The following is a 26,395-nucleotide window of genomic DNA, read 5'->3' as shown; positions in this document are numbered from 1 at the left end:
AATTCCATGCATTTAATCCATTTTACAGCATAACTGACGATCGTAAGAATTGACCGAAACCGTAATACTCACGACAGAAATCCGCAGATCTCCACGACACTTGGAAACCCCTGCGGGCGCATTCCTGTGTGTACGCTGTGAAAGCGGCGCACTTGCAGTCATTACCCAGGGAGCCGTCTGACTGTTCTACCATCTCGCACGCGCACACGTCCTGCTCGCAAGCTGTTATATACGGCTCTGGGTCCACGACCTAGATTTGTGAATATCATGAGAAAAATAAATTAAAAAGACCATTATTATGATCACATGTTGCAGGTGGACTCAATAACGTTCTACTTATCCTAATCAGATAGCCTTCTGAAGTTAGCACAGACAATAACATTAGCAGAAGCAATTACTGTTCAAACATCCAGTTAGAAAAAAAAAATAAATCACTATTGACAAACAGTTCCGACACCTGTTGATACACTGAACTTATAGAAAGCGTTGGATACATATAACAGGTACTTGGGCTACGCCTATAGTCATGATAGTACCTGTTGGTTAAAAAAATCTCTTTCATCCTATCACGCTCCAGAAAGTTGCTAATTCGGATTAGCTGTGTCTCAGTTTATTTTTCTCGTAATGTAGATTAACGATTTGATACCAATTAACTTGTAATAATACCACAAGCACACACAACCTTCAGCTGCAAATTCAACAAGTAATTTGGACACAATCATCATAATATATATACACATAATGGGTACAGTGAGAGAGAGAGAGGGAGATAAGAAATATGAAAGCTTTAACATTCCTATATATATATATATATATATATATATATATATATATATCAAAAATTAGTGAACAAAGAGCTACCAAATCGTACCGAGTCGAAGGTGCCGCCTAATGGATGATGGCCAAAGAAAGTAAAAGATTAATGTCTTGCAACAACGGGATTTCGAGTTCTTTGCAATCTACTGGGTATCGTCGCATCTTCTGGGTGATGATTTATTAAAAAAAAAAAGGATTTTGGGATGTTTTACCTGATGGCAGGCCACGAAAGTGCTATGCATCAGCTGCGAACACGCGCTCTTTGTGTACTCAGCCTTCACGCGCTCAGCGGTGGTCTCGAAGTTGGCGTACTGGGTGCAGCGAAGCGGAACCGTCGGAACGTCAGGGCAGAAATCTGGTTCTGATAAATGAACGTGAGAGATAAATGAGAGATAAACAGCTGATAGAAGAACTACTTAATTGTAACTCCATGTTCTAGTGTAATTTCTTTCATAAAGAGAAGAAAACGTCGACAAGTCATGTGATTCGATGGATCAATGGTTATTTTTTTTCTTGTGACCTAATCCAGGGCAGTGAAATAATTTATTTTCAAGGGTATTTTTAATAGTCCGAATAGAAAACCCCTGCCCCAAAGCATAAAGAAGACAACGATAGCTAATCAAGGCAAGTAGAATTTCAACAAGGGGTTTTTGTTTTGTTTTATTTTGTTTTGTTTTGTTTTTTAGGGCCGGTAGTGATTTGCTGTGAGCAGTAACGTGGTATTCAAATAACACACCTTAACCAGAAGCGTCGACATCAATTTCGCGTTCTGTTTAGACTTTACTATTGTACATCCGACGGACTTTCAGTTTCATCTAATTGTAAATGCAATTATTTTTTTTAACAGACGCATACGAAAATTGCTTGAAGCCTACTCAATATCGTTTTCTAATCGCCGTGCAGTACAAGTGACCGACACACACACAAAAAAATAATATAAACAAAGATACCATCGACAAAACAACTGCTTTATTTTTGCCATCGCACTATGTGTTGCGATCGTATAGACTGTAGAGCAAATAAAGGAAAGGAGGCCGTGTTACGCAAAGGGTCATGATTGGAAGTGGTGCCTACCTCGCTGATCCATTCCTTTCCACGAAAGACCGAACGTGTAAGCGTCGTCCGCTGTGGAGCCACTGGGCGTGCGGAAGTCATTGCTCGGGTTGTTATCATGCACTCCGCACAGACCGCACGTGTTGCAGCCCAGCGATTCTGAGGTGATGTATACGGTAATGGCTTCTACCCCGTCAAAGAGAATGGTAAAGCCCAGCCCGCTCGTGGCTAGCACATAGTGGGCAATGCGCTCTAGGACCAGTCCACCTGCCTTCGTGGGGAGTGTCAACTCCTCATTCTCGTAGAAGACACTTCCTCCAGGGCGCAGGTAGATCATGGATGATGGGTTGCCATTGTCAATAAGGACGGATCTGAAATAATAAGTTAGCGATGAACATTGATATTTTCATTAATACATGTCTAGGTCAGATTCCTTTTAAAAAAAATGAAAAGTTACTAATACCCTTTCTGTACGAAGAAAATTGTTTGTTATGGGGTCATGGCACATAGTGATAAACAATCATATGCATTTAGATGGATAATCAACATGAAATAAAGTACTGAATAGTCGGCAAGTTTCTTTTCCTGACAAAATTTATGTGAATAAATATGAATATGATTTTAGGCCATCAGTATTGAAACTCGTTCCTCATATATCTTATATGGCAACATTGCGTTATAGGATGATTACCTTCAAGCCTTGGTATAATGTTGGGATCCGGTTTAAAAAGAATACAACAGAAAATCTATTTCGTGTTATGAGGAACAAGATCAAAGCAACGTCAGCCACTTCTCTCTCAAGGGTTATTTGACGTTACAGTATACGAAAATACAGGTCAATTTTTATAATGGCATTCAACAATAATTATCTCTGGCTGACTGTAGATCTAGTGGTATGAAGGCACGACTTTATGGAAGAATATAACATGTAGAAAGAGTATTTGGTCAGCTTTGCTCTGTACCTTGAACACGTGTTATTGCTCTTCGTCTCCTGACATCTGAGGTCGTTCTCGACGTAGACGTGGAAGGAGAAATCGAGGCAGTCGGTGACCAGGGTGTAGGTGCAGGCCCCGTGGAAGTCGAAGAGCTTTCCATCGAACGAGCGGTAGTGCTGCTGCGACCAGGTCTGACAGTAACCCGACTTGTCGATGGCTGTTCCATAGAAAGAACAAGCCGGGAATGTCAGGTGGATAGATCATTACATATAAAAGTATTCAAATTGTATGCATACCTTTATGACACCCGAGTGTTTCTGACTATTACAAAGCTACCGAGGCTTGATTAAAGCTTGCTTGCCATAGAAAAAAGCTTCTGCATTCAAAGCGTATTCCATATTAATGTCTTTACTATGTGCAGTTGCAAAGTTACTTGCTTGTTACTATCGGTCCTCTGGACTTGCAAGATGAAAATTATACACATATTTTAATTAAGCAGTAAACTGGAATATTGTTCAACTTTTGTTAAAGGCGACTGGATTTCATCTCGTTAACCATAATAGGAAATAAACGACAGATTAACGCAGACTTCAGGGCACGTACTGTAGTGTAGTGATCAGAACTCTGGATATATTTTGGTTCAAGGTTCAAATCCCACCCAAATATCATGTTCCTGGACCAAATATTTTAACCAAGGTGTAAATAAGTTTGTTGGGGCTTAGCTGGGGAATTACGATATTGGCAGGACCCTTCTGATTTGTATTAACTAAACTTACATTGAACTTGGGTAGCAGGCAGAACGGAGCTAGGTTGACCGGAGTTTCCTGGCCGCAGGGCGGGCATGGCTGCACGAGCCACACGACGGTGTCCGGCTGAAAAGGCATGTTTGTCAAAAATGGGACTGGATAAAGTCAAGAAGATACGACCACCAACTGACCACGTGCTTTTGAGCTCCATGACTGAGCCAATAGGTGCCAGCATATCTTGGCATGATAACTTATCCATTCAACAGAACAATCTCTATGTATAGTCTACGATCTACGTAGTGATCTCATTAGTAGTCGTAGATCACAGCATCATTATAGCCACTTCTCCTTCTTCCTACAGTTAATACAACGTTTTATGGTGGCAGATCCTTTCCGGTTGCTGCCCTAAGATAATGAAACTCACTATCAAAGCATAACCGTCAGTCGGCTACATTGATTTCATTCAAATCCTCTTTGAAGACTTAGTTATTTGTAAAGTTTTTTTTTTCTAAGTTAACGTATATTTATTTGTATTTTACGTATTTTGATTCGTATTAAATTGTATTTTCTGCACTTAAAAATAATCACGGGTCGAACAAGGATGAGGTATGCTTATACCATGTTTTGAGTGATCCATGTATTACATCAGGCTTAGCTTTTTAGTGGACCACTCTTTTTCCATACCTACTTAATTTTTTGTCCTTCGAAGCACGCCTAGGTGTTTTCAGTTATACTACTAATATCATATATTATGCGATTCACTTTTCGCTTTCTATTTCTTTTTCCTCGATTGAAATTAATCAAACTGCGTGATTGTTTTACTAATGCTTTCATTATTATACTTTGTTTCGCTTCGAAGTTGCTTGATGGAAAAAAAAAATAAACTGAACTGAATTGAAAAAAAAATAATGCATACAGGTTATATTCTGTGTTGTATGTTTGATACGTTATGTTTTCATTGTTATTTTGAATATAATTTGTTAATACATATGCCTTTGTCTTAATAGTGTGTGTAAAAAGGATAAGAGCTATTGTAAAGCGCGTAGGGAACATTGATTTGTTATTATTATGCTCCATAGAAGCACAACTGTTATTATTATTTGCCGGACACGTCACATCACAGTAAACGGTAATCATAGTATTGCAAGAGTTATGATCTATAAAGACAACATAGGAGGCAATGTTGCAATAGCCAGCGAAGCAAATGTTTAGGTGATAAAAATAAACGACCGACTCAAATACGGACATAAAGAAACAAAGAGGAAAAGGGAGGATTGAGAATGAAGGAAACATCAGACAGACATCATCAACAACAACAGCAACAACAGAATCCTATCTACTGATACTAAAAAGTGCAGCACTTCTGTTTTTAAATCACATTTCGCGCATGCTTTCTCGTTGCTACCGGTTTGATCTTAAAGATTTGATCACGATCGATCAATAGTATTGAGCATCCGCTCTGAAAAGAAAAAAAAAACTGTGTTTGTTCTTAGGATGACTTTTCATGAATAATTATCACCAGAAGTTGGTTCAACTCCCTATTCATTTTTATCATTGGGTAAAACGTAAACAGTTATCTGGGTTGTGTGTAACCGAAATCGGAACAAAGTGATTATTTTATTCGCGCACACGCACATCCAGACAGAAACGTGTTTAGCAAAACTAGTGCAGTCAAAGCGAAATATGTCCCAGACATAATGAGGCAGATAGGAGTGAGGTTTGTGTTACATATCGGCAATCGAGTACAATTCAAACGTGGGATGTGAGAAGATTGAAATGCCTTTCAGAATATGACCGATATGAAATTTGAAGGGGCGGGGAAATGTCATCTCACTTACGTTTGTTGAGAATGGGAACCTTGTCTCCGCTGTTCGTGAAGAAAGAATACTGTGGTCTGTAATATAAACAGAGGCAAACAAAATTATCTCAACTCTCTCTCTCTCTCTCCCGGCCACCTCTCTATCTATCCTTATCTATATCTATCTATCTATCTATCTATTCTATTCTATCGATCTATTTATCTCACACTGTGTGTTCACACTAGGATCAATGGATGGAAAGAGTTGAATGAGTTTTCGTTACGACGTTCTAGTGAACAACATGTACAAGACAAAAGTTAATTTTGTTTATATTCCCTTTTTATCAGCCCTGGTTCTCTCCTTGTCTCTCACTCTTACACAACCACACATAGACACAAAAATACTAGATGTACATGTTTGGACACACACAGACACACAAACACACACACACACACACACGCACGCACACACACACACACACACACACACACACACACACACACACACACTCACACGCTAGACGTATGGAAGTCAGAGGTGTAAAGGGAGAGTACAGACCGCAGTTGGGGAGGGTACCACTCTAACACGTAGTCCTACAAACTATACCCTGCTGTCCAGAGGCAAAATGTTTAGACTGCGCAATCAGCAAGATCTAACAGGATCGGTTGGAAAATATCCGTTCCGGTGAGAAAATTCAATTTCTATAATTATTTTCGAGGATGTACCTATCATTTCTAGGCAAAATGAGGGACAACTTAAATGTTTCAGCAAAATTACATCCCGATTAATGGGGCTCGGGTTGTATTCTCTGATAAAGAGACTGAAAATGACCTCAGTGGTGTTCCACCTACTCATTGAAGCCAGTCGTAATAATCGAGTGAGCAATGTATTTTCATTTTTATGTCTTATCTTTTATCCTATGTGTTAATTAATCAATTCATTTGTTTTAAGCAATCCAATCTAAACATTATACCACCTGGTCATTAAATTTGGCAAAACGCGTAGCGGAATTTTTTGGTGTTGTTGCTTTGGTAGTTAAAAAAAAAAAAAAAAAAAAAAAAATATATATATATATATATATATATATATATATATATATATATAATATTGTCTTCATTTCTAGGTTGTGATGGAAACACTGAACTACAGATTTCAGAATGACATACATTAACTACAACAACAATTTGCCCATGCTATCACTTTACCAAAGAAAATACATAATTAGAGTAAAAAGAAGGCCAATAAAGAAACATAGAAGCAACATTGATTGGTTGTAAAGCAGTCAATCCTAGTTATATAATATTAAACAACTCTTTTGGTCCGAGGTGGTATTGACTTAGATTGATGACCCCAAACACTCTAAGACGAAAACATTACGAGGGACTTAAGGGAATAATGCAATGCTTATGCACTGTAACCAGCTGACAAATAATAGATCATGATACTCGCAACGCCACTAATGTGGCTAAATCAATATCTGAATGTGTGCCATACAGTTTAAGATCATTTTCTATCACTTTTCTTCAGAATACTTGGATAAGCTCACAAAAGTACTTCCAAACCAAGATCGTGCTAATCACATCATTTGTCAATCAGAGCTAAGATATTAATATGATTAACTACAGACATTGGAAGGAAACATGCAAGTTATGCTCAGTCTAGAAAAAAAGGGGCATTCCAATGTTTATCTGTTAATCATAATTATGTTCTACGTGTTGCATATATGTTGTAGAAGTGTGGAGGAACACGAGACGAAACGGCTATAACCAGACGACTGATTTACTTACCGTCTTCTGTACTGGATGTGCGCTATGGAGACATCCAGTAGCGACAGAGCAAGGAGAAGGAAGATTGCGCGCCCCATCGTGAAGAGCCTAAAACCTCGTCCAGCTATGGCGGACGGCTTGGTATCAGCGAAACGAAAAACAGGCGGGAGCGTCGGAGTTTTGAGATATTCAGCTGGAAGAAGAACTTTGCTGCAAAAATTGAAGTCTAGCAACAACGTTTCTGCAGCAGAATAACTGTTTAAGCGAATTCCACCAATCCAGGAGGATTGGTGTGGGTCGAATCAGTCTGACGATAGTTTTCCTTCTACTTTTATACCACCCCGTTCTGTGGCGATTTGATGAATGGTCAACTCGACTTTTTAAAACAAAACAAAACATAAATGCATTGATCACTTCAGAGCGGATGCGTGATGACAATATTCCAATCATATTCCTCAGGGACAGATATTGATATGGGTCGTGCAGTCTGTTAGATATTACTCGCAATTATGATTATTGTAATGAACATCAATCCAGTTCCGTATTATAAACACAGAAATTAAAGTTTAATGGCTCCTTTTGTCCTTTATAGATCAATTAATCGGACAGTTTTGACAGATCCGAAGTTGATTTTAGCTTTGGCATCTTTTGTGAGTAAACACAATAGATCATACATTTCCTAAACAGACCAAAGTAGGCATAGTGTGAGAGAAAAACAAACCAAAAAAGTAATGGATGTAAGCCGTGATGGAAACACTTTCAAAGTTAAACAGAGTCAAAGAAAAATAACAGTTTTGATCAATCAACCCCCCTTTGAACTGTCACAAGCCGAAAGCTGAAATGAAGCCCATGCAAACAAACCGCTATAAACATGTCCAATTTTTTTTCTTTTAAGTCTTGCTGACGTTAAATTGGAGATTATCAATCTTATCATAACTGTGTGATATTTTCAAAACAAGTTCAAATGTACCTTCTAAAAGGAAAACAGCACAATATGGGACTCAATAAAAAAAAAAGGAACAACCCTGATGTCGAAAAAGAGAATTATGATGATAAAGTATATTGCTTAAGGAAACTATGGGTGCTGTGTGCAACAATGGGAAATTCAGAAGTTTGAATACAAATCTAGTAATTACTCGATAAATTTATGGCTAGCATGATCAGAAATTTGACCATAGAAAAAAAAAATAGAAAGAGGTGCATGACTTCCCGCACTCCTAAAACTTTCCTCATGCTTTTACATGGCTCTCTCAGCAACCATGCGAGGTAAAAGTCAACCCTAAGAGGTCCGTCTGAAAAAAAGAAGAATGGCAAGATATAGAGGTACAATTCCGTTCCATATTCAAGCTGACTAAACAAAAAGGATATTTCTATCTCACACCCCAACAATTGAAAAAGGTCAGTAGAGATTAGCATGATTAAGTCAAAGAGTGATATGTAAGATGATAACTTTACCACTTCATTTATTTGTGTGTGTGCGTGCGTGTGTGTGTGTGTGTGTGTGTGTGTGTGTGTGTGTGTAAAAGCATACTGTGAAACCGGAGATTTCATAACCTCTTTAGGTTCATATTTTAATGACACTTTACCACTCTTCTTGTTTAGAGTCTACTAAAGCTACCAAAACCAACATGAAGACCCAGAGCAAGAACTTATCCAAATGTGACATGGTGGTTTATTAATTTACCTTTGACGGGCATTCAATTCGATAGGTTACATTTGAAATTGTCTTTATCAATATTTCTTCTGGCTTTGCAGATTAACGTGTTCACTTGCCTATTTTCCCTCTCATGTGCAAGTCGCATGGGTTCCTCTCATTTACTCTTGTTTTCTGTATTGTAAGGTCGATTTTTTTTTGAGCTGCCCACATTTCTACAAGTTTGTCGTTGACATGGGCCTCTCTTTTCCAAGAACACATTGTACTATTTTGAACAGTTAGTTTCACGCAGTATATGCATATGTATATTGTTGTAATGCATTGTACTTTTTTCTCCTTGCAATTATATCAACAAAATGTGCTATTGTAAATAAAATCTCATTTGAATTGAATTGAATTGAATTGAATTGAATTGAATTGAATTGAATTGAATTGAATCGAATTGAATTGAATTGAATGGAACTGAACTGAATTGAGTTGAATTGAATTGAATTGAATTGAACTGAGTTGAGTTGAGTTGAGTTGAATTGAATTGAATTGAATTGAAATGAATTGAATTGAATTGGATTGAATTGAATTGAATTTATCGTCTTGGAGGATAAAGGCTAATATCATAGACGGACAGACAAACCGACAGACAGAGATAGAGAGAGGGAGAGTGAGCAGTACGCGTTTGTCACACTCTTATATTAAAGGTAGTAGAGTTAGTCCTATAAAGGATATTAAGACATGACACTTGGCTTACCGCATTCTAAAGCTTACTATTATTTGCCAATGTTAGTTCGTCAGAGAATTATACGAAAAACAGAATGGACAGCACGACCCGTACTTGTCCTGCATTTTCATAAGACTTTCCCTACAGAAGTACAAAAAGACGGGTTTAATTTCTATTTTAAGGTAAAATTCGCATCATCGTGATGAAATTCTATGAAACATTGATGGCTGCTTTTAATGACAGTAATTATGTAAAGCGGTCTTTTAGGAGCCATGCAATGTAAATGCATGTTGACCTGTATCGATTCATACAACTCTGATCATCACTTATGTTGCCACACCAATATCTAAATACCACCAAATATTGCATGATAATTTTCGACTGTTTTTTTTTCAGATTTCTGAGATACGCCTACAAATAACATTCCAAACCAATACTGACGAAGATTCTGTCATTTACATTATCTGACCATTATTTGTAAGCCACTTATATGATTAACAAAAGACAGTGACATGCACCTTCCTCTAAACTTCACAAACATAAGTTGCATGTTTCCCAGCAATATCTTTAATCTGAAGAAAGTAATTTGAAGAGATGTAGAAGTAATGTAGCAGAAAAATTATTGTAAAATATATGGCACGTATTTCGACATTCATTCGGCCACATTCGTGTTTGGAGTATTGCGAATCAATACAAGTCAACATTTATTTGCATTGCGTAGGTCTTTTAAGCCCCTCCTCTTTCATTATTCGCTCACTGTGACGTGCAGATTCCATCCAAGGGTAATGAGTAATGTTATTATTGTATATCAATGATCTATCAATTTGTCTATGAGGAGGGTAATTTCTATCTGGCGAGTCGTTTTTGCTCTTCTGTCTTTAGTTGATTTTTCGGTCCCTCGTAAATCATTAATCAATTCAACTATTTCTATTATATATCACTGTTTTTCACCCTTGTGTAACCTGTAATTAAGGTCTGCTATGTGTTGCATTGTTAGATATCAGACTATAATATTGAACTGAAGTCCTCCTCTTTTCAGACAATATATTACACCACGGTTTAGATGTGGTTCAGATATTTGGAAGTCATGATTCAGGTCTATAGACTTAGTTTAAATAAACATAAACGGGTTAAGTTATCAAACGATGTGTTGAAAATTTCATAGACTAAATTCATCTACTTTTGAGACAATATGAATACTACGATATTCCATAACGAACAAACATTATTACAGTTCAATACAGTATTACACATTGCACTCATTTTAGTTTAGGGGTGCTTCTGCATCCATCCCTCCCCCCCCCCCCCAATTTTATCTTTACAGGTGTGTTATGCCCCCCCCCTTTTTTTTATCAATATAATTGTGACCCGTGAAATGTGTACACAGGTATTTGCAAATGATGAAAAGAGAAAAAACGAAAACCAAAATGGGTAAAGCAGCAAGACTGAATTCGGGACTAAAGAGGCCTAGGTTCAACACTTGAAGATCAGGTGGAAAGAAAAGACACATAGGAGCAAGCCAGTTCAAATTATAAAGTGTGATATCAATTTATTAGGGAAGTTATTGTGAATGTGAGATTCGATTGTGAAGAATCTCTGTCTTATCCTTGATATAATAAAATACTAAACAAAATGAGTTGCTTTAAAACTAAGAACAACCCCTGACCAATATCCAACAAAGAAAAGAGAGAAAAAGGACCAAAATTAACTAACTAAACCAACACAGCACCGTCCGGTGCACGCCGTTAGGTGTACATGTGCTGTGGGCAATGAACAAAAGAAAACATGAATCAATATACATTACGTACAAAGGGCTCATACCAACTACAAATTAGTGTAATCTAATGCAACTAAAATCGTACGCGCGCTTTCTTACAATCTAACCATAGACAAACAATCTTCTAACAAAATATTACTTTACTCCATAAAATGTCAAAGAGTGCAACAATATGAGTTGAATCTACATATGGCATTATTTGCTTAACATTCCACCTCGTTCCAACGTGTTGATTGAATATTCATGACACTCTTATTTCATGAACTACTCCTACATATTGTGTTTGATTACTCCTGGGGTGATAACATAATTCCTTTTGTTGCTATCCCTGTTAATAATAACCAAAGAAATGAAACTGGGATTATAATAATGAATACCAAGAGCCTTAATACTACGCTCGCCCTTGACATTACAGCAATATTTAAGGAAATCATTTCTCTTCGTCAACATTCTTCTTAGTAAAATGTTTTAACTCAAAACCACACGTATCACATTAACTATATGTATTCTTCTAATCATTTCTCAGTAAACTTTAAGGGTCCGACCAAGCCGGGTACACAATGAAAAACATGTATTTGGTTATCCTTAGAGATCACAGTGACTTATACCATGCATAAGCTATTTGAGATTAACATGAACATTGAAATATTATATACAAAAAAAAAAGGCAAGAAATGATGTAGACCAACTACAGGCAAGATTTACCTCCTTATTTGGACAGTACCCAGCAGTACCTCGCCTTTGAACTCAGACTACTCGATATGAGTAGAAATTCAGCTATAGAGAGAACAAATCAAATTGTATAATGATTATGGTAAACCAAATGAGTGTAACAGGTTCATAAACACATATCTATGTACAAAATCCCCCAATGAATTATGGGCTCCAGTTGTCATGGCAACAGCAACATAAAAAACCCCAAATTAATGTGAACAAGGTTAAGGGAGTTAACAGACAACTAGTGATGAGGATCCCCCCTTTTGTCCAAAGCAACTGACCGTCACTGATGCAGCCTGCCTACACACAGGCTCATTGTTTACGTTAACCCTTCAGCCACCAGTGGCGACTGACCACACCGAGTGCACATTACATCTTGGCATCCCAGTTTTCTTCATACTAGTCTAAAATCTAGACCCTAAGCATATCTTTGGTACCAAACACATAATATGAGCCATGTACAAGACTTGTCCGTAAACAATATGAATGAACAAAGGAAACAAAGTTTACCATACCCAAGATCAACTCACTAATATCAACAGCAAAATAAATGAAGCAACAGCACACATGTGCGAATGTTTAATACATATAAGAATAAGAACCAGCCTTGGTTCACAACATGCCTAACCGACCAACACTTTCAGATGAACTGAAGTTGCTATCCACATCCAAACTTCGTGTATTTAAATAAAGAGTGATCTAAAAATCTGGGTGATCCTTATCCTTATGTAAATCGAAAATACAACATGATATTAAAATCCGATTAATGCATGTACACCAACATATGTATAATGTATAGCATGGTTAAACTTACAATTAGTCGGCGACCAGCAGCATGATTCCACAAAATAAGTATGATAACCAGCTCTATGCAGGCTGAGACACCTCCTCCTCTTGTGAATGCAGAATGTGGAATGAATCCTACCTCTTCGATGGGGAAGAAGTGGTCCATCGTTTGTCATAATGTCTCGAGCAAAGCCTTACCACATTGTTTATGTTATAGGGAAAGTCGGGGAGTGGAGTTCCGGAGACCACCTATGATTTTGGTCAAGCTGACCTTGCTTCTTCATCCCCTCGATGGGTGCTAAGATGTATTATGTCTGTGGGAGTGCTACATGTACTCCTGGTCATTAATTCAACACACATGGCACATAACATATAAATGGTACATATTTACAAAAGGAGCAAGAGAGGGGAGAGAGAGAGAGAGAGAGAGAGAGAGAAGGAGAACGAGGTGCATAGCGAAAGCATGGCATCTGAATAGACATACAATGTATTACAAAAAAATACAACAAAAATGTGTGGCTACAACACCGTTCATTTCCTAGCCTCACACTCACCCCCCGCTAAACCTGTTGCCGCCCTCGGCAATGGGATCGGTATACCGTCCAGGTATTAGTGCTAACCCGGAACTACGAGGATTGGGCAGGGACATCAGTACCTCCGCTGCACACAGAGCTAGATTCGTCATCGGCATCCACATGTGGATCATTCGGTTCCGCGATGTCTTCACTCTCGCTGGACGGGAAAGTGCATAACATTAGTAGATCTTGATGTAGGGTGCGCTCCCTCCCTGAAGTGCATCCCTTTACAACATACACTGGCGAACCCTCAACCTTGCGTACCACTGTGTATGGATCTGTCTCCCACCGGTCAGCTATCTTCTGCCTGCCACGGAGGCCCTTGTTGGCGACAAGCACTCGATCACCGACAGTAAATTTTGCCGGGCGTGTCTTCTTGTCATGCTGAGATTTCTGTTTCTTTCGTGCTTCCTCAGCGTTGGCCTCAGCTTGCTTGTGGGCCTCTTCCAGCAAGTAGCGCAACCGTACCACGTAGTCTGCCTCATCACCACTTCGGTCATCCTCCTCCCTCGGATGGGCTATGTCAAGTGGGATACGGGGTTCTCTCATAAACATCAAGTGGAATGGGGAGAACCCGGTGGATGAATGTTTGGTGCAGTTGTACGCATGTGTTAACGTCTCTACATGCTCTTTCCAATCCAGCTTCTGTGAGGGTTGAAGGGTCCCAAGCATATTCAACAGTGTGCTGTTGAACCTCTCCGTCATGCCATTCCCTTGGGGATGGTAGGGCGTTGTTCTGCTCTTCTCCATACCCAAGAGAGTGCACAATTCTTGGATAACTGCTGCTTGGAAACATTTTCCCTGGTCGGAGTGTATCCTCTCCGGGATACCATAGTGAAGGATATACTTCTTCCACAGAGTGCGAGCTACTGTTACCGCCGTCTGGTCCCGCGTGGGGAAAGCCTGGGCATGACGGGTGAAGTGGTCAGTCACCACTAGAATGTTCTCAATTCCTCCGGCTGAAGTCTCCAAACTCAAAAAGTCCATGCAGACCAGCTCCAATGGACGGGATGTGCGAATATTGGTTAGTGGAGTCTTGCCTTGGGGGTCGGCCGACTTTCTTAATGTACACCTTTTGCACCGGTGGATGTGCCGTTTGACATCTGATGCCATCCCTACCCAGTAGTATCGACGCCTTGCCAGATCAAGGGTACGCTCATACCCCAAATGGCCCATCCTGTCGTGAGTACCATCAAGGACATTCTTCCGGAAGTTCCGTGGGACAACTGGCACCTGACCTGCATTGTCTCTGCCTAGGTTGTAGTACAGCACACCCTGTACTAAAGACAGACGGTCCCACCTCCTCAGGATCTTGCGCACAAGATTAGCTTCCTTGCTGGCCTGTCGTCTGGTCGGCTTATGTCCCTTCTCTATCAGCTCTATAACCCTCATGATTGCCTTGTCCCTCGATTGGGCTTGGGCCAGGTCTTTGGAGGAGAGGGGGGTTGACCCGAGTGCAAGATCACATCGGTTATTGTCGTGAGTCTGGCCATCCTCCGCCTGGGTCCTGACATCATTCTGTGTAGCTGAAGTCTGAAGGCTGCTCACATTTGCCCGGGATTCCTCTCCTGCTGCTCGATCAAAGATTCTATGTACTTCCTCAACTGGTATCCTGGATAGGCCATCAGCGTTGTCGTTTGCCTTTCCAGGTCGGTAGGTTATCTCAAGGTTACACTTGGAGAGATCATTAACCCAACGCTGACCATGGGCATCCAGTTTAGCTGTCTTCAGGACATAAGTCAGCGGGTTGTTGTCAGTAACTGCTACTACCCGCTGTCCATACACATAATCTCTGAACTTTACGGTCACTGCCCAGTGTAACGCCTTAAACTCCAGCTTATGGGCAGGGTATTTCCGTTCCCCCTGTTGTAGGCTCCTGCTAGCAAAAGCCACCACCCTCTCCTGGCCATCTTGCTCCTGGGCTAGGACAGCCCCAAGGCCATCCAGAGATGCGTCTGTTTGAAGGATGAATGGCTTGGAGAAGTCGGGGTAGGCTAGTACTGGGGCAGAAGTGAGGGCACCTTTTAGATTCTCAAAGGCCTGCTGGCAATCGCCTGTCCACTGGAATGGGCCTGCTGGTACATGTTTCCCTGTAGTACGTTTCCCACCAAGTAGCTGAAACAAGGGTCTGGCTACGGCTGCATACTTTGGGATGAACCGACGATAATAGCCGGCAAACCCCAAGAAGCTCCGAACGTCCTTCACTGTCTTGGGTACTGGCCATGCTTCCACCGCGACAATCTTCTCCGGATCCGTTGCGATTCCCTCTTTGGAGACAATATGGCCTAGATAACGAACCTCCTCCACAAGCAGATGGCATTTGCTTGGCTTGAGTTTCAAGCCGTGCTGACGTAGGCGACTGAATACACGTTCCAAACGGACTATGTGCTCCTCGATGGTGTCACTGAAGACAATTATGTCATCGAGGTAAATGAGTACCTCTGACAGGTTCAAGTCTCCGAGCACTGTGTTCATGAGACGCTGGAATGTTGCTGGGGCGTTCATGAGCCCAAAGGGCATCCGGGTGTATTCAAAAAGGCCCAATGGAGTAGTGAATGCTGTTTTAGCCTGGTCAGCCTCTTTCATCTCCACCTGCAAATACCCTGACATGAGATCCAGGCTAGAAAAGTATTTTGCTCCACCAAGCGCATCTAGGGACTCTTCAATGCGTGGGATTGGGTAGGCGTCCCGCGTTGTTTTTGAATTCAACTTGCGGTAGTCCACACACATCCTGATTTGCCCGTCCTTCTTCCGGACTATGACGATGGGGGACGCGAAGGGACTTTTGCTCGGCCTGATGACCCCTGCCTCTTGGAGTTCCTTGAGGTGGTCCCGTACTTCTTTGAAGTCGTTAGGATGGATCCTCCTGTACGGCATGCGAAAAGGCGTTGGGTCGACTAACGGTATTTCGTGAGAAATGGTCCTTGTATGACCAAAGTCCTGTGGACCAGTCGAGAAGACATCGCTGTTCATAGAAAGCAATTGCTCCAGGGCATTCCTCTGGTCAGTGGAAAGTTCCACAGTGGGAATCTCTAATCCAGGGATGACAGGTTGAGGGCCCACCTCCTCATCAGTAGGATCATTAAGAGGGTCATGTCCTGCTTCTTCCAAGGGTGGTGTGTCCAGCAGCGTGGCTATCTGCAGCTTTGCTAATGGGCAGTTTCTCCTTAGACGGATCATCTCTCCTGTGTGGTTAGTGACCATAACCATGGCCTTCTGCTCGCTAACCAAAGCAAAACATGTTTCTACATTGAGAGAATTGTGTGGGGAGAACTCCTCTACCAACCCTACAAATGTTCGATCGCCTACCACCTTGGGAGCCTGGAGGGGCACCATCCGTTGGTGTCCCGGTGGGATCACAATGGGTCTGCCACCCACATACCGAAGTGTCCCTACGGTCCCACTCTTATCTGCCAGGTCAAGTCCATCACTGTTCATGGCCTTGCAAGCGAGGAACCATGTTGTCGAGTAGGATTTTACCTTGGTCATGAATTGCCGTCCATATTCCTGGTGTAGTCTGTCTCTTGTCGCACGTAGGACATTGGTCCCCAGAAGACACGGCATCCTTCCATCGTCTGCTGTCCTTGGTACCACAAGTGCGGGCACAGAGATCAGCGATATTCCAAGTTCACGCACCTCCAGGTCAATCAATACAAAACCTAGGTGTGGCACAGCTTGCCCACCAGCACCTTGAATCGTAACATTAGCATCGTGGATACGCTGTGCTCTCAAGGTAGGATGGGATTTAACAAATTCCGAAGAAATTGTTGTCACCTGTGATCCAGTGTCGAGAAGTGCAGAACACTCCATTCCGCAGACTGATATTTGGGCGCTGTTGACAGGGCCGATCAGTCCCTCCATTACGTTTGGCATATTAGATCCAGGGCTACTATTGACGTGATGTGGTTGAATATGTGGGCCGCGTTGATGTGACTCTCCCACAGAGTGCCCTTCCTCTGTGGGTCCTACTGGTTTAAATCCCTTTGGGGGGCCTGGGGAGTGGAACGGAGGGGGCATCCTCTAGCCATGTGACCTATTTGTCCACAGTTGTAGCATCTTGGCGGGCCTTGTCCCCGTGGAGGACCCCCTCTCATTGGCACAATATTGCTCTCGACACTAACCAACCTATTCCCCAGCTGGGCTTGCCCATCCATCAGATGCTGGATGGTGTCCAGTTGTTGCTGTTGGGCTAGCTGTATTTGGGCCATCTGCAGGCGCAGGGATTCTAGAAGGTCATTGGTCTTGTCCTCTTTTCTGCCGACCTTTGCCTCGGACTGCTCGTAAACCGTCACTGGTCCGTCGCATTCCCTCAGCTTGCGGTTCTCCTCCTGGATGATGTGGAGCTCCCGACGCAACTCCTTGAAGGTCATGTCCCGCGGTCGCATTGGTGCCAGCCTGCTCTTAACTGTCCGGTCTCGTAGACCGCACATGAACTGTGTCGTCAGCATCTGGTCCCTAGAGGTTACCTCCACCTTTTCCCCACAGTTCACCGCTTTCCGCAAGAGCGCTTCCAAGGCAATGGCATACTCGGTGGGGGACTCGTTGGGTACCTGCGTCCGAGCATAAAATGCCGCCATTGGAGAGATCGTCAAGGGTGACTCTCCGTATTCTTCCAGCAGTTCGGTGAAAACAGTCTCCGGAGCTGGGACTTCGCCCTGACGGCTCTCCAGGTTAAGGACCAGGTCCCTCGCCCTTCCACTGGTATGCCTCACAATGTCGTTGAAGGCAATTGCAGGTGTGGTATGGCCCTTCAACTGGAGGAGATGTCGCATGTCCCTCACCCAATCCTCGACCCTAGGACCCTGCTTATTTGTACCAGAAAACATAGAAACATTTCTAAATTGGTAAGATGTTACACACTGGACATTGGCATTGGCATTGGCTGAGTGTTCTGGCATTGGATCTAAGCCAGCCATCTGGAGGGGGGTCACCGCCTGCCGAACTGGACTATATCCACGTCTAGGAGTTTCTGCAAGCATCGAGTTGGCGCCCTCTGGAGTCAGGAGGTCACGTGGTACTGGGGTGCCCATACCGGAAACATCCATCGTTGGGTGCTGTGTTGGTTTGGTCCTTAAAAAGTTGAACTTTATACAAGTGTACACACTTAATATTAAATCTAATTATCTCCTAGATGTAATCTTATATTAAAAATCTTAGATCAGGCCTCTGTGTCTTCCTTTGCCTGATCTTCCCGGGTTTCGGCACCAAAATTATGTGACCCGTGAAATGTGTACACAGGTATTTGCAAATGATGAAAAGAGAAAAAACGAAAACCAAAATGGGTAAAGCAGCAAGACTGAATTCGGGACTAAAGAGGCCTAGGTTCAACACTTGAAGATCAGGTGGAAAGAAAAGACACATAGGAGCAAGCCAGTTCAAATTATAAAGTGTGATATCAATTTATTAGGGAAGTTATTGTGAATGTGAGATTCGATTGTGAAGAATCTCTGTCTTATCCTTGATATAATAAAATACTAAACAAAATGAGTTGCTTTAAAACTAAGAACAACCCCTGACCAATATCCAACAAAGAAAAGAGAGAAAAAGGACCAAAATTAACTAACTAAACCAACACAGCACCGTCCGGTGCACGCCGTTAGGTGTACATGTGCTGTGGGCAATGAACAAAAGAAAACATGAATCAATATACATTACGTACAAAGGGCTCATACCAACTACAAATTAGTGTAATCTAATGCAACTAAAATCGTACGCGCGCTTTCTTACAATCTAACCATAGACAAACAATCTTCTAACAAAATATTACTTTACTCCATAAAATGTCAAAGAGTGCAACAATATGAGTTGAATCTACATATGGCATTATTTGCTTAACATTCCACCTCGTTCCAACGTGTTGATTGAATATTCATGACACTCTTATTTCATGAACTACTCCTACATATTGTGTTTGATTACTCCTGGGGTGATAACATAATTCCTTTTGTTGCTATCCCTGTTAATAATAACCAAAGAAATGAAACTGGGATTATAATAATGAATACCAAGAGCCTTAATACTACGCTCGCCCTTGACATTACAGCAATATTTAAGGAAATCATTTCTCTTCGTCAACATTCTTCTTAGTAAAATGTTTTAACTCAAAACCACACGTATCACATTAACTATATGTATTCTTCTAATCATTTCTCAGTAAACTTTAAGGGTCCGACCAAGCCGGGTACACAATGAAAAACATGTATTTGGTTATCCTTAGAGATCACAGTGACTTATACCATGCATAAGCTATTTGAGATTAACATGAACATTGAAATATTATATACAAAAAAAAAAGGCAAGAAATGATGTAGACCAACTACAGGCAAGATTTACCTCCTTATTTGGACAGTACCCAGCAGTACCTCGCCTTTGAACTCAGACTACTCGATATGAGTAGAAATTCAGCTATAGAGAGAACAAATCAAATTGTATAATGATTATGGTAAACCAAATGAGTGTAACAGGTTCATAAACACATATCTATGTACAAAATCCCCCAATGAATTATGGGCTCCAGTTGTCATGGCAACAGCAACATAAAAAACCCCAAATTAATGTGAACAAGGTTAAGGGAGTTAACAGACAACTAGTGATGAGGATCCCCCCTTTTGTCCAAAGCAACTGACCGTCACTGATGCAGCCTGCCTACACACAGGCTCATTGTTTACGTTAACCCTTCAGCCACCAGTGGCGACTGACCACACCGAGTGCACATTACATCTTGGCATCCCAGTTTTCTTCATACTAGTCTAAAATCTAGACCCTAAGCATATCTTTGGTACCAAACACATAATATGAGCCATGTACAAGACTTGTCCGTAAACAATATGAATGAACAAAGGAAACAAAGTTTACCATACCCAAGATCAACTCACTAATATCAACAGCAAAATAAATGAAGCAACAGCACACATGTGCGAATGTTTAATACATATAAGAATAAGAACCAGCCTTGGTTCACAACATGCCTAACCGACCAACACTTTCAGATGAACTGAAGTTGCTATCCACATCCAAACTTCGTGTATTTAAATAAAGAGTGATCTAAAAATCTGGGTGATCCTTATCCTTATGTAAATCGAAAATACAACATGATATTAAAATCCGATTAATGCATGTACACCAACATATGTATAATGTATAGCATGGTTAAACTTACAATTAGTCGGCGACCAGCAGCATGATTCCACAAAATAAGTATGATAACCAGCTCTATGCAGGCTGAGACACCTCCTCCTCTTGTGAATGCAGAATGTGGAATGAATCCTACCTCTTCGATGGGGAAGAAGTGGTCCATCGTTTGTCATAATGTCTCGAGCAAAGCCTTACCACATTGTTTATGTTATAGGGAAAGTCGGGGAGTGGAGTTCCGGAGACCACCTATGATTTTGGTCAAGCTGACCTTGCTTCTTCATCCCCTCGATGGGTGCTAAGATGTATTATGTCTGTGGGAGTGCTACATGTACTCCTGGTCATTAATTCAACACACATGGCACATAACATATAAATGGTACATATTTACAAAAGGAGCAAGAGAGGGGAGAGAGAGAGAGAGAGAGAGAGAGAGAAGGAGAACGAGGTGCATAGCGAAAGCATGGCATCTGAATAGACATACAATGTATTACAAAAAAATACAACAAAAATGTGTGGCTACAACACCGTTCATTTCCTAGCCTCACATAATCAATACTCCCAAAAGTCTGGAGTGCTGTATAGCACCACCAGGGGCACCAGCATCCCAGCTCCCAGGGGCCAGGCATACACAACCCAAGTGGGACTGAATAAAAGGCACTGTTTACCATTTGCAGATGAAACAAAATCCTCAGCTTTAGTGTTTTAAAGCAGTTCTGAAATTTGAGTTCGAATAGAAACAACCAGTGTTATAGAAAGTTAATCAGTATGATAAATGTTAAGTATTGTTAAATATACAAACTGTGAACAATGGTTAGAATAACATTGTTTTTAGACTATAAACCGTCTACAGTTATGGTTTTAGTGGGAAAAACAGTGGCATCTCGACATCTTAGGCTGTACTGCAACATGTTTATATGGTAGGATGTTTTGTGATACAACTGACCTACACATATGAATCAAATGTGATAATTCGAACATTTTCCATCTCACTGCTGCCATTGGTAACAGTACCTTTAACTCGAAGTGTTATCCATCTTGTTTTTGTCCCAAACTTTTTGTTATTGCTTTGACATGTTTGATGCCGGTTTTTATTAATGTTTTCATTCATATTTTTTTTCCACGAGAGACCCACACTCTACAAGCATTGTCTTTTCAGTGGGTCTCTCCGTTTTTCGCACAATGCATAATATATTGATATTTCACTTTCATTACATTAGTGCCATTACAATATATCGTTACTTTAAGTTTACAATGATTGTTGTATACTCTGATCAATCCACACTGTTTGGTTACATGATTTCTGTCACTAAGGAAAGTGAGATGTATGATTAATTATTATGTTATGTTATGTTATATTACGTTACGTTACGTTACGTTACGTTACGTTACGTTATGTCATGTTATGTTATGTTATGTTATTATGTTAAAAACGGATATAGATTTGAATTGAATTGAATTCAATCTTGGATCTTGGATCTTCGCCAGCTGTCGATCCACATAGATATCCAAATGAAAAGAAAAAAAAAAAAAAAAACTTGACTGGATGCGATGGAGGTCTGTTTTAGTTTAGTAGTTTTTTTTTTATTTATTAATTTCATCTAAATTTCATTTGGAAAGAGGACATTTATTGAACGGATTTGTGCAAATTAATTGGAGAGTAAGGTTGTGAGGTAATGCATAGTGAGGGGATGACGTCATTACCTTCAGTTCATTTGCATATAATTAGAGTGGCAACTGATATCACTACTTCGCAAAATCACGTGAAATTTTAAGATTCAGCTCAGCGACTTTCTTAATGTCCGACTTTAATGACATTCTACCATTCTATCTGTTTGATTCATCTATATACCAAAACCAACTTGAACATGAAGGGGGATGGCACTTTAAAGAGATGGTATAGTTTTGGTGGATATGGGGATTTGGGTTCTAAATTTTTGTCAAATATATGAAATATCAGTTATCATACAATTCTAAGAGGAATTAAACTTTTATCTGATGAAAATCGGTTTTGAAATGGCTGAGATATCCAATAACAAAGTAAAGCAAAGCAGACCTAAGAAAAGGTGCGTCCCACCTTCTATGAGGATCTCCTTACTGCTAGATATCTCAGCCCTTTCAAAAACCAATTTTCATCAATAAACTTTTCATTCCTCCTAGAATCATATGTATATGATCGTATAATATTTCATGTGTGATTTCTATTTCTCTCGCAAAAAGTTAACATCTGAAACCACATCTCAACCAAATCTATACCACCCCTTCAACGCAGGTTGTAAAAGTCAAAGAACTGGAAAAAAGGCAAAAGCACAGATGCAATCACTCACACTCCATTGAAGTCACCGGTGGATTCACCCCTCACTATTTGCAAAACGTGTAGGTGCAGCAATTTACGTCATGGCTGTATACACACACACATACATGATCCATCATGCATTTCAAAATATTTAATGTAATTCCTAAAGATTTTCCAGATTGCTTCGCACGCAAGTTATTATTCAAGTTATGACCTTGTCTGTAGTCGAAAATCTTAACAAACTTCTTGAAACCGTCTCGAGTGGCAACAATTCTTTGTTTTTGTTGAATATTCAGTATTCATAATAAAATATAATAGTAACATACACAAAAAAAATACACCCACACACCGACACAGGCAACAAATGAACGAAAGAACAAACACGCACACACTTACACACAGAAACATTTGTGAACATTAATGGATCAGAATACATCGTATGTATAGACCCTTACTGATGCTGAACTGTGATTATAGCTATTGTAAAACATCGCAAAATTTATGCATTTGTCACATTTGCGCTTTGTATGTCTTTATGCATTCGAAAAGTTAGGACCACTGTCTTGTACATCTAAAAACAAAAACACATTTTCATCTTAACTCATCTTAACGTGTGTGTGCGTGTGTGTGTGTGTGTGTACATGTGTGTGTGCGTGTGGTTGCGTGTGTGTGTGTGTGTCCACGAGTGCATGCAATTTAAATGGTCCACATTTATATTGTTCACGAACCATTTAAAGCTTTTTTCGTGTCAGTGCAATAGTTTTCATTTTAAAGAACTGACTAATGCGGCTCGATTATAACTGCTGGAACAGTCCAAAGTTGGAGAATTCGACAAAGAAACACTCAGTAAGAAGAATTTCTGCACACAGGAATAATGCATTTGCGAAGCAGACTACAGTCAGATTTACTTTCTTTTCCATAATGATCGTAACAGAAGATTTGACATATTTCGCGGAAGAAATACATGATTTTCTCTACTTCAGATAAACCTTTATACTCATATATTATATTTCATATTTGGCAAGTATACTGAAGAGATAAATAGTAAACAGCCTTATAAGTTATGCAGATGGTATTATGAAGAAAAAAAGATAACAACAGAGATATCAGCACTTTTTAAGCCTCTTAAAAGAAGAAAGTATTTCAGACAAATCAAATTTTGTTACACTTTCGATTTGCTTTCTCATTGGATCACAGTCAGCGAAATCGACATGGCAGTGCAAAGTGTGCTAGTTGTTAACATACCGTTACTAAGACGTAGAGCTTATAGTGTGAGATTACACAAAATTTAGTTAAATGATACTGTACGATGGAGAATTGTAGCAGTTTCTACTTAAGAGCAGTAATCGTTAAACGATTTCCATGGGAAGAATATATCCGAAAGAGTTTCAAGGCCGGTTCAGCTTGCTTTTTGTAGGTTATAATCTGGTTATGGAAGTCACAGCAAAAATTGTTCTCTAGTTATTTCAGAGATCCGAAGTTGTCATTGGCATGTAATGGGGAAAAATGCATATTGTCACGATCATGACCCGATTCCTTGCCTGGGGCATTGAGGCGGTCAGAGTACATTATCAGTCATCGTTTCAAAAGTAAACGCGAGAACGGTTGCGTACTCTAAGTTTATCAGAGTGTAAAATTGCAATCTGTTTGAGCAACAGATCGTCGACAGTATTATATCATAACTGCATGGGATGTTGGCAGTTCCATTATTCTTTTATTATATGAAAGAAATGTTATGTTTAGTTCACTGAGGATATCTAGATTCCAAAATTCGTGCCGACATGACAAGTAATGATTATGCGCGTCACTTTTATCACTGTATTCCGCAAATCAAGTGGACTCCACTTCTCTGTTGTGGACTTAGAAACATCTTCTTTTTTTTGACTTAGAACATCTTTATCTTTCAGCATCTTACAATCAGGTTGATATCTACTCGATTGAGAGGGTGTTGATAATGGCTCATCGTTCTGACGATTATGCACTGGAAGTAGCAAGAAGATGCAGAACCAATAAAAGCTAAGCTGTTGGCCATGTTTCCGAATAGTCAAGTCGTGGCCGCTGTGAGATTACTTTTTCCCGTAGCCGCCCACGGCGGGACAGGACACGGGATGGCAGGTACATTCGGCGATGACCGGAATGGAGATGACCAGCTTGCTGTTGTCGGGGCACTGGAGCTCAATCTGTTCCTCGATGACACTGGACGGTCGGCAGCACGTGCAGTCTTCGTCCATCGTCGGAACGCCGTCGATGATCTGACCATTAGGAGAATGTAAAGAGTGTAATGAATAGATTTAAAGAAGACATCGATTTTCAATTTCCAGTTGCCAGAGTCACGCACTTTATAATGAGCACCTCGTTCTGGGGGCAGTTGAAAATAGTCTCGACTTTTACCCCTTGCAGTGCCAGGGATTTCGGAGATCGTGTACGACGCTATGGGGTTTGGCACTTAAAGCTTACAAGGGTCAAGTTGGTTCCGTTAAGTTTGTGTTATTTGTCCACTCGTAGAAATGGAACAGCGCAATGGATTAACGACAATCTGATTATGATATGACAAAATCAGTGATAGCTACACTTACTTTAACAGGTGCATGAAAGAAATAATTTATTGTAAAATGTAAACTTTAACATATTTTGAGGTACAAGTGGAGGAGACGGCCATCAATATATAGATGATGACTGGCGGGGGAGGGAACATACCGAATGTTCCACCCGAAGGGTTTGAAATGCTTTTGAGGGAGGTTATAAGTCCCGAGACGAAGTCGAGGAACTTATAGCCTCCCGAAATAGCAATTCACACCCTGAGGGTGGAACGTTTGGTACATGTTCCCGACAAGAAAAGTCATCATCCGTTATATTATATGGGTTACTAATTTAGTCAAATCTGCTTTTTCACATTGTATGGAATAGGCAAATTTATCCTATCGATTGCGTGAAAAATATGATCGTTCAGTCGTTTGGTATCGTTTGTCATTTGTTACGTGAAAATGTTTTCCCATGGGAGAGCATTACAAAAATGTTCTGCCCATGGGTGAACATAACCAATGTGCCTCCATGTCACGTGACTGTGTTCAGCCAATCACTAACCGGTATTTGACTAACTCATTTAATAGTACATAATGTGATTAAAAGGGCTGGAGGCATCGGAGTGACGCAGTGTATAAGAAAAAATTAAATTCTAATCGACGGACAGAGAGAGGGATAAATGAAATAGAAGAAAGAGAGATAAGAGATATCAACAGTGATTAAGGGTTTGGAGCTTTATTAGTTGTGTACAAAAGTAATGTTACAGTTGACAGTTACGGACTGGTTATTGATATCAACAAAAAACAAAGCACACACATAAAAAAAAAGACCCGGAAAGCCCTGCTTGTCATCAATGTCTGGCCAGGCCGAACATGCAAAACGGATTCCACGTTTTTTCATGAGGTTTTTTTTTTTTCTTTTGTGTGTGTGTAGTCTCTGTTAGGACCTGGTAAACTGGCTACAAACAGTGCACTGTAACCACATGATATGAATCATATACTGCTTCGTGATATCAAAGCTTTCACTTAAAAAAAAAAAACCACACAGACATTTGTGCTATGATTTTCTTTCTCTTCAAATCGTCCATAAAATGTGTCTCTTTTCTC

General features: G+C 40.4%; 2 protein-coding genes across 2 annotated transcripts in view; both read right to left on the bottom strand.

Annotated features, from left to right (window-relative positions):
• Window positions 1-7,442, bottom strand: part of LOC139726508 (uncharacterized) — a 105,056-nt gene extending 97,614 nt beyond the window's left edge. Inside the window, exons 1-7 of the mRNA XM_071637465.1 lie at window positions 7,137-7,442; window positions 5,389-5,444; window positions 3,581-3,676; window positions 2,832-3,021; window positions 1,891-2,240; window positions 1,029-1,177; window positions 73-250 (exon numbers count right to left, since the gene is read on the bottom strand). Of these exons, the coding sequence (XP_071493566.1) occupies window positions 73-250; window positions 1,029-1,177; window positions 1,891-2,240; window positions 2,832-3,021; window positions 3,581-3,676; window positions 5,389-5,444; window positions 7,137-7,213 (1,096 nt within the window). The 5' untranslated portion in view covers window positions 7,214-7,442. The remainder of the gene's footprint in view (window positions 1-72; window positions 251-1,028; window positions 1,178-1,890; window positions 2,241-2,831; window positions 3,022-3,580; window positions 3,677-5,388; window positions 5,445-7,136) is intronic.
• Window positions 7,443-17,304: 9,862 nt separating this feature from the next.
• Window positions 17,305-18,384, bottom strand: LOC139726507 (uncharacterized). Its single transcript, XM_071637464.1, has one exon. The coding sequence runs from the start codon at window positions 18,382-18,384 to the stop codon at window positions 17,305-17,307; it is 1,080 nt and encodes a 359-aa protein (XP_071493565.1).
• Window positions 18,385-26,395: the final 8,011 nt, after the last annotated feature.

Source organism: Diadema antillarum, unplaced genomic scaffold, assembly GCF_040938485.1.
Source record: "Diadema antillarum isolate AM-2024a unplaced genomic scaffold, OU_Dant_1.0 seq00000086_RagTag, whole genome shotgun sequence".
Lineage (NCBI taxonomy): Eukaryota > Metazoa > Echinodermata > Echinoidea > Diadematoida > Diadematidae > Diadema > Diadema antillarum.
Note: the sequence above shows the minus strand (reverse complement) of the source record. Positions and strands in the feature narration are given on the sequence as shown.